General features: G+C 40.5%; 2 protein-coding genes across 4 annotated transcripts in view; both read right to left on the bottom strand.

Annotated features, from left to right (window-relative positions):
* RASGRF2 (Ras protein specific guanine nucleotide releasing factor 2) overlaps nt 1-13,762 on the bottom strand; it is a 237,898-nt gene that overhangs the window by 94,454 nt on the left and 129,682 nt on the right. For 2 of the 3 annotated variants that reach the window (XM_025437016.3, XM_025437017.3), the window contains exons 16-17: nt 5,218-5,343; nt 1,660-1,749 (exon numbers count right to left, since the gene is read on the bottom strand). The exons of the other annotated variant lie outside the window; for it this stretch is intronic. In XM_025437016.3, the coding sequence (XP_025292801.1) occupies nt 1,660-1,749; nt 5,218-5,343 (216 nt within the window). The remainder of the gene's footprint in view (nt 1-1,659; nt 1,750-5,217; nt 5,344-13,762) is intronic. 3 annotated transcript variants of the gene reach the window in all.
* Nucleotides 413-1,639, bottom strand: LOC112653133 (transcription factor BTF3-like). The gene has a single exon (XM_035714309.2). It carries the CDS (start codon nt 1,268-1,270, stop codon nt 971-973), a length of 300 nt encoding a protein of 99 aa, XP_035570202.1. The 5' UTR covers nt 1,271-1,639; the 3' UTR covers nt 413-970.

Below are 13,762 nucleotides of genomic sequence, written 5' to 3' on the forward strand. Positions count from 1 at the left end.
CAGATTTGTTTTAAAAGTCCTTCTTGCACGTGAGAGAAGAAGACAGGGATAATGAATTATGACTTCCAATTATTAGAATATTTTAAGTTCTTCTTCATTACCTGGAAAATTACCCAGGAGCAATTCAGTAAGCATTGTGGAGCTACTGGAAGTGATTATAAGTCAGCTCAAGCAACAGTCCTTCTGTCCTCCTTCCCTCCACAAGCCTTCCTTCCCGCCTTGCATATGCTTTTATCATTGTAGTCAATTAAAAAGGAAATATTTGTTCCTTTTGTAATCTGGCTAGAAAGGTTAGAGAGCTCCATAAAACAACATGGAAGAAATAACACATCCTTCCGTGATACAGAAGTTCTTAAAAGTATCATCCACACAACACCTGTGTAGGACTTACCTGAAGGTGCTTACTTAAAAGACAGTCTGTGGATGAAGGGGAGTGGGGAGATAGAGGCTTCTGGCTAAAAACTGAGTAAGCCGTGGGAATAAAAGGCACAGCAGAGGGAATACAGTCAATAACATGGTAGCTACACTTGTGGTGAGCATAGCATAAGGTATGGGGATGTTGAATCACTGGGTTGTACGCCTGAAGCCAGTGTATCGTTGTGTGTCAACTATACTCAAATAAAAAAAAAAAACTAAAAATAAGTAAAATAATACATCACTAAAAGACACACTGGCTTAAAATAGGAGCTGGGAATAGGCATTCATTTTTTTTTTTCCTAGGCAAAGAACTTTATTAACCTTGATTCAAACTTCATTCCCAGGCTTCGTCGGCTTAATTAGCTGCAAAGAATGAATTGTGTATAAGCAAAAACTGAGAAGAGCTGCAGTGTCCAAGAGGCTTGGGCTTAAAAATATTAGAGATCTAGATTTTATCAGATCCATGAACAAAATTTTAAAAAGCAGTCATAATATAAAATAGCAGCTCCCAATCACTTCCTCAAGTTTTATCTTCTTCAGAAGTTGACTCAATTCAGTTTGCTTCATTCTTGGAAGCTTCATCAAAATGCTCCACAAGATCTGAAACTTCATCATCATCCTCCTCTCCGGTAGCAAGCGGTGCTTTTCCATCCACAGACCGTTTGGGCAGAGCTTCAGCCAATCTTCTTAAACTAGTCAGACTGTCTGCACCAAGCTGGTTTAACATACTGGGTAGCGTATCTGTCGGCTGCTTTGTCTCCGCATGGCCTGCGATGGTGAAAGTGTTCACCGCCAGCGATGCCTGAACTTCAGGGTTGTTAAAGTGGATCACTGTTCCTTGGTTTGTGAACATATTCACTTCTTCAAAACCAGAGATATTGCTTACCCCTACCTTCTTTAAGGAGAACTGAAGTTTTTTTTATCATCTGCTGTAGCTGTTCTACCTTCTCTCGATGAGCAGCTCCTCTCCCACCAGTGTGCACTTGTGCTTGCAGTTTGGCGAGTTATCTCCTGGCTCATGATGGTTTCTTTCCTCTTGTGGGAGTGGAAATGGGACCGCGTGGGGGGAACAGGGTTGGCGCTCAGGGGGTCTCAGGTGGACCAGCCCAGACCAGGTGCACACACGTGGGGATGCCGGGACCAGGCATTCTTAATGAGCTGCCCAACGCTAACCAACACACTGGCAGGCAAGAACACTGATTCAGGATAAGTTATTCTACGTAGCTGCTCACCCCTACTCACCTGGTGGACTTCCATGTCCTGCAGCCGCCGTGGCAATTGCAAAAGCAGAAGCAGGCGAAACAGAGCAGTGGGAGTTGTCAGCCGTCTGTCCTGGTTATTTAAAAGAATGGAAATAGCATGGTGAGGCAGATGGGTAATATTCTGTAATGAAAACTCTTATTTTCATTCCTGCACTGGATGAAGGATTGGGCCCAATGCCCTGTATTGTCCTTGTTAATAGAAAAAAAAAAGATTTTACATCAGTAATTCTACTCTAGGTATATACCCAGCGGAACCGAGAACATATCCACACAAAAACCAATACGTAGTTCTTGTGTGAATATCCCTAGCAGCATTCTTCACAATAGCCAAAGAGTACAAACACCTAAATGTCCAACAACCACCGAATGTGTAAACCAAATGTGGTATATTGATACAAGGGAATATTATTTAGCTACCAAAGGAATGAAGCACTGATACGTACTACACCATGAATGATCCTTGAAAACATTATGCTAAGGGAAAGGAGTTAATCACAAAAAGTCATGCATTGTATGATTCCATGTATATGAAACGTCTGCAATAGGTAAATCCACAGAAAGTAGATTAGTGGTTGCCAGAGGTCAGAGGGAGAGGAGAAAGGAGAATGACTGCTAATAGGTACAGGGTTTCTTTCGGGGTAATAAAAATGTTCTATGAGACAGTGGTGATGTGACTTGTGACTCTATAAAAGCCACTGAACTGTATGGTTGATAAAGGCAAACTTTATGGTATGTGAATTATATCTCAATACAAAAAAAAATAGTTCTTAAAATTTCCTGCTTCAAAAAAATTCCCCACATTATACTACAGATAGAATTTTCTTCCCAAATCACCTTTAAAATAAGGATGCATTCTAAAATCAAAAGGATGCTCTGAGCACCCTTGTGCAGCCCCTTCCCTCTTCAGATACCTTACATACAGCGTCTGATAATGCGGATGCCAACCTCACTGTTTTTCCTCATTCACGCTTTTAGCGAAAATAATTCACTGTGGTTCTGACCTGCAGGGTTTTCATTAGTTTGCCCCTAAGTCACACTTAAAATGAGTAAGTATGAGGCGAAGCAAAGAGCTACTTAATACGCCCAAGTAGAAAGCAGAGAATGGCTCCACCCTCTCCTTTAGCAGCAGCAATTAAATATTTGTGGAAAAAGGTGGCAAGTAGACAGATGAACGGGCAAAATTTCAGCTAAACGGCAAGGAAATGTGTGACACCGTCCCCATTTGGATCCTCCGTTTTCTCACAGATTTCAGCTTCCTTCCCATGTTCACATGTCTCTAGGATTTAGTCACATCAGAGAAGAAACAAAGGACTTAATTTAATTCACAAACAGGATGAGGATTTCCAAATAATGCTTATATAAATTTAAAGTTTTCATATATGAATATAAATATGTGAAAAAAGACTATAAAACAGAGCCCTGATAATAGCGACCAAGTGAAAATAGTATTTGTTTCTTATGTTGGTAGAGTTTTGTTTCCCTGGATTTTGGCCCCAGACTCTTCCAGGTTACCATGAACTTATGTGGCGACGGTCAAGGAAGTTGCCAAGGCCTGGACTGATCAAAGCTCTAAGAGTAGTAAAGAGATTTGGCTAAGCATCCTAGTGGACCCGTAACAAGCCAGGGCCAGTCCTGCTTGCCATTTGCATTTACCAGAGCCACTCAAATGTCAGGGTGACCCATGACTGATCAGGAGCCTGAAATGGCTCCACTCCCCCAAGACTGATAGCCATCTGGGTGAGTCGTCATCGTCGTCATCGTCGTCGTCTTCTTTTTTTTTTTTTTAAGATTTTATTCATTTATTCATTAGAGACACAGGGAGAGAGAGAGGCAGAGACACAGGCAGAGGGAGAAGCAGGATCCCTGTGGGGACCCCGATGCAGGATTCGATCCCAGGACCCCTGGGGATCGTGACCCAAGCCAAATGCAGACGCTCAACTACTGAGCCACCCGGGTGCCCCCTGGGCGAGTCTTTTGACAACAGCCTGACTCAGGTTAGCTTCTCTTGGATCTAATCACAATGACAACTTCCACCACAGAGCCAAGGCTACAAATGAAGCAGCCGTTTGGAGTATACACTCTCCCTTTTGCTAAACAGCTCTACTCGAAGTAGGAGTACGAAAGTCAAAAACTGTTTACATTTTACTTGGATTACATGGGGTGAATCTGGTTTCATAACTGAATAGTTTTCTCCTCCAGTTTGAAATAACTAACTTGAAGGGAAAGAAGGAAATATTTCAAAAACAACTGTTGTGTTGTTTTTGATTAGTAAAAAAAAAAAAAAAAAAGTGTAAGGATTAACAACACATCCCTTTACTTTGGTTTTAAATATTTCTAAGGTTTAAAAAGTGTTTAAAGTTTGTAATCCTAGAAGAGGAAAACATTATCTGAATGCATACCTAATGGCAAACCACTATAAAAATGTTTCAAAAAAACAACTGTTATTTGGATTTTTTTTTTTTTATTTGAACAATGGGGAAATCAAAGATTTCTACCTTTTGGTCTGACCGGTTTTCCTCCAATTAGAGGACATTTGGTATGTTCTAAAACAAAGTATGGGTAACACTTCATAATTTTCATAACTATAGAAAATATACCAGTTCCTGCCACATGAACAATAATGATAACTGGGGTCCCATGCAACTGGACCTTATTTTATTTTAAAATTTTTATTTAAATTCTATTTAGTTAACTTAGTATATTATTAGTTTCAGGGGTGGAATCCAGTGATTCATCAGTTGCATACCACACCCAGTGCCCATTCCATCGGGTACCCTCAGTAATGCCCATCACCCACTTACCCCATCCCCCATCCACTTCCCTTCCCGCACCCCTCAGTTTGCTTCCTAGAGTTGAGTCTCTTATGGTTTGCCTCCCTCTCTGTTTTTATCTTATTTTATTTTTCCTTCTCTTCCCCTATGTTCATCTGTTTTGTTTCTTAAATTCCACATATGATTGAAATCCTATGTTGGTGAGGATGCAGACAAAGGGGAAGCCTCTTATACTGTTGGACGGAATGGAAACTGGAAAACAATATAGAGCTTCCTTGAAAAATCAGAACTAGAACCACCCTACAGCCCAGCAAATGCACTACTAGGAATTCATCCAACTGGACCCGATTTTAGGTGAAATACTGTTCTTAATAAGGTCCCTCCAAAATTGTGGTGTCTCAAATGAGTCTATTTTATATAGAAACTACATTAGGATTCACAACAAGGTATCAGTCTGGGAACATTTTGACAGAAGCAGCGTTGAGATTCTTCAAGAAGCCATCCTCTAAAGACAAGCCTCTCGATTCATGTTACTCCACGGGCAGTGCAGTACAATGATGGGGTCAAATCAGCATTAGTTACAGCAATGACTTATCCTCAAATCCTTTATCTCTCCACTGCTTGACAGCAACATCGTTTCCTTCCAACTGATTTTTATAACCAAGATCACAAAATATTTTGGGAGCAACACAGGTAAAAGAAAGGTTCAGAAGCTAGAAACTACCTTTTGCTTTTATATTTCCGTGTCTCCTACTGAGCTTACTTACCTACAGGCTGGCGATAGCGGAGATGCTGAGGCGTGGAAGGTGATCGGCAAGGTGAAAGGTCTGTGCTGTCCACCGCCGGGGAACCTTCCACTCCAGCTCGGTCCACAGGGACAGACTCAAGGACAGCTGCTTGGAAACATTGGGCATTTTAACAACCAGGCTGTGAATTCAAGACATTCTTGGCAGTCTCATGCACAGAAACACAAAGGTTTGCTATGGATAACTGCCTTTCAGAATAGCCAAGATTTTTAAAGGGCTTCAATATGAAATCAAGTCATTCCTCCTAGCAGAGTGCTAATGTCACTAAATCTCAGTGCAGTGTCTTCTTTATCGCTATCTTACTGACCCTGCTGAGCCTGGCTAACCCTACCCAGTCCTCTCTGCTCAACACAACAGGTGTCAAAAAGATCAGGGGATATGCTGTGACTTCCCTACCCTCCAGAAGAGTGGGGGAAGAGAGATATTTGCAGATTGTAAATCAGACTGGGGTCAGAGTTAGGACTTCACTAATTCTTTGCTTTGGTTACCCTCTTAAGCCAATTAGAGTTAGAATCTCTACCACTGTGGCCCTCCAGCAAGCTCTGGGAACTCCTAAGGATCTAGAGCTGCCCTCTCCAAAATGGTAGCATTAGCCAAAGATGAACTAGGTAAATTTAAATTAAAACGAACTAAAGTTAAATTACTATTTCAGTTCCTTTTTTGCACTAACTGTATTTCAAGTGCTCAGTGCCTAATGTGGCTAGTGGCTACAGTACAGGATGGCAGAGATTTACAGCATTTCCATCCTCCCAGAAAGTTCTACTGGATAGCCCTGTTCTAAAACTACAGATCAGCAGGAGGCAAGTGGAAATTTTTAGAATGAACTATTGGGGAAGTTTAAAATCATTTGAGCCTTTTCACTGCAACTAAGATCCCATGAATAAAAGACACATCATTCCTGGGTCACATTAGGCTATTACTGGTGATGTTTCTGTACCACTCCTACTGGCTTATTAACCAGGTAAAACTGCAACTCTGTGCATGTTCTTTCACGGAAAAGCACTACAAAAAATTAATAAATTTCCAGCAACTCTTGTATTTCTTTTTCCTTGGGTTTTTCATTAACCAATAACAGCTGTGTCACCTCTGTTAACTTCACATTATCCCTGTCCGTGGGACTGCTCTCAGCTCAGCTCCCTTTGCCATTCCATTCAAGATTTTCCCCCAATAAACCCTTCCAAAATCCCTAATGACTTCTTGCATGTGATCTGCTTCCTTGGAAATAGGGCCACAATTCGGCTCTTTTGAAATACAAAGGGGCCAAGGAAGGGAAATGGCTCGGCTCTTTCCCTGAATGACATAATTACAGTAAAGCTGGCAGTGATGCAGGATACAGACAAAAAAAATCCATGCTTAGCTGTTAGTTTTATTATTTTCTAAATAACTCTCTCAAAATTCAGTAATGGAAGGCATCTGCTCTGCAAGAGCGACCAGAATATCAAATACATGTCCTTCGGCTGATTCAACCATTCACTCCTCCGAGGCAGATGAAAAAGTCATTTAGTCAGCAATTATACTGAACCCAGAAAACTTCCCAGTGAGAGAGCTGGTCAGGCCCCCGAACAGCCCTTGAAAGGACAGGAAAGCAAAGAATAACACTGTAAGCAAAAGACAGCTACAGAGAGAAGAAACCATGCCAGCAGGGTGGGGGAGAAGAAGCATTTCCTTCTGGCATGTTCACTTTCAATCAAGTTCCATGCAAACAGCTTTGCTTTCAGGACTAGTAGGCAGATGTGGGCTCAAAACAAATGCTAAAATTGGGAGCACTTTCAGCCCACGGGCAGGCAATTTTCAAGCTAAGAACACAGAAACAGACACCGGGGATGTAGGCTAGGCAGCAACATTTAGGCTGGGTTGCACAGCCGTGACCTGAGTGCACACGGGTGGGTGAGAACCTCAGATACAGGGAGCAATCCTGTACCTTCCCTTTCTTGCCTGCCACTGGGTGGACTTTTGTGGAGATCCTACTGTGGGGTGGAAAACGGATGTGAGCTGGGTTGATATGTGCACTTCTTAGGAGAATCCAGGGTGGAAGAAGGTGGGAACTGCCTACTAGGAATTAAAGGAGGGCACTAATGAATAATAGGTGAGCCTGTAACAGATCTGGGGACTGAGCTGGGTGGAAAAGAAAGTGCATTCATTTTCCCTATAAGGTTCATTGTTTTGCTCACTTTAAGGGATAGCTCCTATTTCTCTTCTTTTCCTTTATGTCATTTGAAGTTCTCTTGCCAGGAGATATTGCAAGGCTGGCATTATCATTGCAATGACAATAAAACTGGACAAAGGTCACTAGCATTTTTCAAATGGTGTGCCCTGAAACTGTCTAACTGATCAGCAGTGAGAGAGACCTATGGCCTCAGTATGGACCTATTGCATGAAGCTGATGTTATGCAATGAGGTTGTACAGAGTTGATTCCTGAAGTGAAAAGCCAAAAATGTATCAACTGTTGGCACAGGATTCTTATTCAAGTTTGCCAACTGTTTTAAGTGTTAACATTATGCAAAGCACATGCAAACATCTTTCAAATTAAAGACAGATCAGTGTCTCCCTTTTCTTTGCCAATTAGAATTTTCAAGACCAGACAACAGAGTTAACACAGCAGCACTCTTGGCTTCTACAGACATCGTGTACACACACACACACACACACACACACGCTGAATCTGTCAGACTTATGCTGAAGTGTTTTATCCAAGATTTTCTTAGGCCTATTGATGACCAATGTTGCCCATTTACCAATGCAAAAATAAAAGAAAAATCTATGATTCTTTTGTTTCACTTCTTCAGAAAAATACCACAGAGCTCCCTGGTGTCCAGTGTTAATTCTGAAATTTCTACTCACAGCATTTTCTTTACGGGAATCCACAGGATAAATTATTGTCAAGTTCCAGTAGCAAGAAAAGATGTGCCTGTACACCAGTCTATTCTTACGTTTCATTATGAATCACATAATTGATTACTTTCAGAATCCAAACCTGGGTTACTCTAGGAAGTGCAGAAGACCACACAAGTGTTGTGTTCACTCACCGTTCACTAACCATACCCTTGGTCTCATACAATTTTTCTTCATTGCTTGATTTCCTTATTAATTTTATTTTTAGCCCACGTTCCTATTTGAACTACCACTTAACAGGATGGGAAGTAAATACATTGAAAGTAATCAGAAAACAGCTACAGAAAGGGAAAAGAAATAAAGATATAAAGGGGCTGGAGAACAATCTATCATCAAAAGAAAGCTGAAGCAGCCATATCATCAGACAATCTAGATTTTAAACCAAAGACTTTAACAAGAAATGACGAAGGGCATTATATCATATTTAAGGTGTCAGCCCATCAAGAAGATCCAACAATTATAAATATTTATGCCCCCAACTTGGGAGTAGCTAGATATATGAATCAATTAATAACAAATACAAAGAAACTCACTGATAATAATACAATAATAGTAGGGGACTTTAACACCCTACTTATAGCAATGAACAGATTGCCTAAGCAGAAAACCAACAAGGTAACAATGGCTTTGAAAGATACACCTGACCAGATGGACTTAACAGGCATATTCAGAACATTACATAAAGCCACAGACTATATATTCTTTTCAAGTACACATGGAACATTCTCATAGTGGGTCTGTGAAAACAGATCACATGCTGGGTCAAAAATCAGCCCTCTAACACATACAAAAAGATTGAGATCATACCATGCATATTTTCAGACCACAACACTATGAAACTGGAAGTCGACCACAAGAAAATATTTGGAAAGACTATAAATACATGGAGGTTAAATAACATCCTACTAAAGAATGAACGGGTTAAAAGAAATTTAGAAAGAAATTAAAAAGTACATTAAAGCAAAGGGAAATGAAAACACAACAGTCCAAAACCTCTGAGGTACAGCAAAAGCAGTTCTAAGAAGGAAGTATATTGCAATATAGGCCTATCTTAAGAAGCAAGAAAAGTCTCAAATACACAACCTAACTTCATCCCTGAAGGAGCTAGAAAATGAACAGCAAATAAAACCTAAAGCCAGCAGAGGAAGGGAAATAATAAAGATTAAAGCAGAAATAAATGATACAAAACAAAACAAAACAAGAGAACCAATTAATGAAACTAAGAGCTAGTTCTTTGAAATAATTAATAAAATTAATAAACCCCTAGCCAGACCTAAAAAGAGAAAGAATCCAAATAAATAAAATCAGGAATGAAAGAAGAGAGATCACAACCAACACCGCAGAAATACAAACAATTATAAGAGAATATCATGAAAAATTATATGCCAGCAAACTGGGCAATCTGGAAGAAATGGACAAATTCCTAGGATCATACAAACTACCAAAGCTGAAACAGGAAGAAATAGGAAACCTGAACAATCCCATAAGCAGTAAAGAAATTGAATCAGTAATAATCTCCCAAAAAACAAAGGTCCAGGGTCAGATGGCTTCCCAGAAAAATTCTACCAGACATTTAAAGAGTTAATACCTATTCCTCTAAAACTGTTCCAAAAAATAGGAATAGAAGGAATAACCTCCAAACTCATTCTACAAGGCCAGCATTATCTGGATTCCAAAATCAGACAAAGACCCCACTAAAAAAGGGGTCTTACATCATAAAGGCCATATACACAAGATCCACAGTTAATAACAGCCTCAATGGGAAAAAACCAAAGGCTTTTTCCTCTACAGTTAGGAATAGGACAGGGACATCTACTCCCACTATTACTATTTAACATGGTACTGGGAGTCTTAGTCTCAGCAATCAGACAACAAAAAGAAATAAAAAGCATCCAAATCGGCAAGGAAGAAGCCAGACTTTCACTATTTGCAGACAGCATGATACTCTGCATAGTAAACTCGAAATACTCCACCAAAAAATTGTTAGAGCTGAAACATGAATTCAGAAAAGTTGCAAGATATAAAATCAATGTACAGGGGCCCCTAGGAGGCTCCATCAGTTAAATATGCAACTCTTGATTTTGGCTTAGGTCACAATTTCAGGGTAGTGGGATTGAGTTCTGAGTCAGACTATGTGCTCGGTGGAGTCTGCTTAGAATTCTCCCTCTCCCTGTTTGCACTCTAAATAAATACATAAAATCTTAAAAAAAAAAAAAAAGATTCTCTCTCCTCCTTTTTTTTTTATAGATTTGTTTATTTATGATAGACATAGAGAGAGAGAGAGGCAGAGACACAGGAGGAGGGAGAAGCAGGCTCCATGCCAGGAGCCCAACGTGGGACTCGATCCCGGGACTCCAGGATAGGGCCCAGGCCAAAGGCAAGCGCTAAGCTGCTGAGCCACTCAGGGATCCCCCTCTCTCTCTTCCTATCCCTCTTCTCCTCCCATCCACCTTCCCCCATCATACTATCTCTCTTGCTGAAAAAAATAAATCACTAAAAACAAATAAATAAAATCAATGTACAGAAATGTGTTTCATTCTATATACCAATAATGAATCAACAGAAAAATAAATCAAGGAATCAATCTCATTTACAATTGCACCAAAAACCATAAGATACCTAGGAATAAACCTAACCAAACAGGTAAAAGATCTGTACTCTAGAAACTATAGAACACTTCTGAAAGAAATTGAAGAAGACATAAATAAATGGAAAGACATCCCATGCTCATGGATTAGAAAATGTCGATACTACCCAAAGCAATCTACACATTATTTTTTTTTGAAGATTTTATTTATTTATTCATGAAAGACACAGAGACATAGGCAGAGAGAGAAGCAGGCTCCATGCATGGAGCCCAATGTGGGACTCAATCCCGGGTCTCCAAGACCATGCCCTGGGCTGAAGGCAGACGCTTAACCACTGAGCCACCCAGGCATCCTGCAATCTACACATTTAAAGCCATCCCTATCAAAATACTACCAGCATTTTTCACAGAGCTAGAACAAACAATCCTAAAATTTGTAAGGAACCACAAAAGACTCTGAATAGACAAAGTAACCCTGAAAAAGAAAAACAAAGCTGGAGGCATCATGATTCTGGGCTTCAACCTATATTACAAAGCTGCAGTCATCAAGGCAATATGGTACTGGCACAAAAACAGACATGTGGAGCAGAACAGAGAACCCAGGAAGGGGCTATAGGGTCAACTAATTTTCAACAAAGCAAGAAAGAATATCCAATGGAAAATAAGACAGTATCTTCAACAAATAAAAGGGAAACTGGACAGCAACATATAGAAGAATGAAACTGGACCGCTTCCTTACACCATACATAAAAATAAATTCAAAATGGATTAAAGACTTGAGTGTGACACCCAAAACCATAAAAATCCTTGAACAGAGCACAGGAAGATACTTGCAAATGATGTATCTGATAAAGGGTTAGTATCCAAAATCTATGCAGAATTTATCAAACTCAACATCCCAAATAATCTGGTTAAGAAAGGGGCAGAAGACATGAATAGACATTTTTCCAAAGAAGATATGCAGATGACTAACAGACACATAAAAAGATGATCAACGTCACTCATTATCAGGGAAATACAAATCAAAACCATGATGAGATACTACCTCACACCTGTCAGCATTGCTAAAACTAACACCACAAGAAACAAGTATTGGCGAGGATGTGTAGAAAGGGGAACCCTCTTGCACTGTTAGTTGGAATGTAAACTGGTGCAGCCACTCTGGAAAACAGTATGGAGGTTCCTCAAAAAGTTAAAAATAGAACTACCCTACAATTCAGTAATTGCACTACTGGGTATTTATCCAAAAGATACAAAAATACAGATTCCAAGGGGTATTTGAACCCCGATGCTTATAGCAGCATTATCAGCAATAGCCAAACTACTATGGAAGGAGTCCAAATGTCCAGGAACTGATGAATTGATGAATAAAGAAGATGTGAGATATATATATCTCACATTTATCTCCAATATATGTTGGAATACTACTCAGCCATTGAAAGAAATCTTGTCATTTACAATGATGTGGATGGAGCTAGAGTGTATTATGCTAAGTGAAGTAAGTCAGTCAGAGAAAGACAAATGCCATATAATTTCACTCATATACGGAATTTAAGAAACAAAACAGATGAACACAAGAGGGGGGAAAAGAAAGAGAGAGGGAAGCAAACCATAAGAGACTCTTAATAAAAGAGAACAAACTGAAGGTTGATGGAGGGAGGTGGGTGGGGGATGGGCTAGATGGGGGATGGGTATTAAGGAGGGCACTTGTTAGGATGTATGCAAGTGATAGATCACTGAATTCTATTCCTGTACTTTATGTTAACTAACTAGAATTTAAATAAAATTAAAAAAAATAATGATGCAAAGAAGTGGGATGGAATAAATAAGTGGCATGGGAGGCCTGGGGGGCAATCAATGAGTGATAAGGGGGTGCACATTAGTGGATGTGACTAAGAAACACAGGACAAAGGAGCTGGCATCTCTGGAGGACAGTCTGGCTACAGTGTGCTTCATCAAGTGCCATGGGGCCCACCTGACACAATCCTGGAACTTCTCCATCACCCAGAGTGAGAACAGCTCTGCATTTAATGATGAGCTGGAACAGCAAAATGACATTTCTCACTCAAGAACCATGTGGATAAACTAACTCTTGAAAATCTAACTGTAAATCATTTGTTTTTGGAGAAATGCGGTGAAACTAGAGACATTATTAATCCCTCAACTATTTTTCTTTTTTTTTTTTTAAGATTTCATTTATTTATTCATGAGACACACACACACACACACACACAGAGAGAGGCAGAGACATAGGCAGAGGGAGAAGCAGGCTCCATGCAGGGAGCCGGACATGGGACTCAATCCTGGGTCTCCAGGATCACGCCCTGGGCTGAAGGCAGCGCTAAACCGCTGAGCCACCTGGGCTGCCCTCAACTGCTTTTCTAATGTGGCAGAGAACCTAATATATTTTTTAAAGGTTTATTTATTTATTTGAGAGAGAGAGAGAGAGACTGCATGTGCAAGCAATGGGGGGCTGAAGGGAGGAGTGGCAGCAGGTTCAAAAGGAGAGGAGAGAGATAGAAGCAGACTGCCACACAGGGCTCTTTCTCATGACCCAGAGACCATAACCTGACCCAAGAGACCAAGAGTCTGATGCTTAACCAACTGGGCCACCCAGGTGCCCCCCCTCCCCGAGAACCTAATATTTCTACCACACCATCATTCATAGGTTTTCTCCACCTCTAGCCACTGGCAATAAATGATCAACACTGCCACATGACAAGCTCTCCAGGTGCCACTGGTTGTGACCACAATGACTGCACGTCTGTCCAACATCTAGTAGACTTTGTCTGTGTCCTTCCTGCAGAACTTAATCCAATTCTTATTTATCTTGGTCTCCCTGAGTCTAACTTGATCCAGGAAAAAAACTACTGATTCCTACCAATGACTACACCTCCATCTTAGATAGTAGGGCAAACAGGTTTTATATGACATTGGACCATCACGACACTCTGGGCTTCGGAGTTGAGACCAGAATGAGGGAACTTGGTGAACAATGTCACCATCTGTGTGTAACAAGCCATGGT

This window comes from Canis lupus, chromosome 3 (genome assembly GCF_003254725.2).
Source record: "Canis lupus dingo isolate Sandy chromosome 3, ASM325472v2, whole genome shotgun sequence".
Classification (NCBI taxonomy): domain Eukaryota; kingdom Metazoa; phylum Chordata; class Mammalia; order Carnivora; family Canidae; genus Canis; species Canis lupus.

Excerpts from the sequence above, each read along its gene's own strand:
- LOC112653133 (XM_035714309.2), bottom strand. The coding sequence starts at position 1,270 with ATGTTCACAAACCAAGGAACAGTGATCCACTTTAACAACCCTGAAGTT.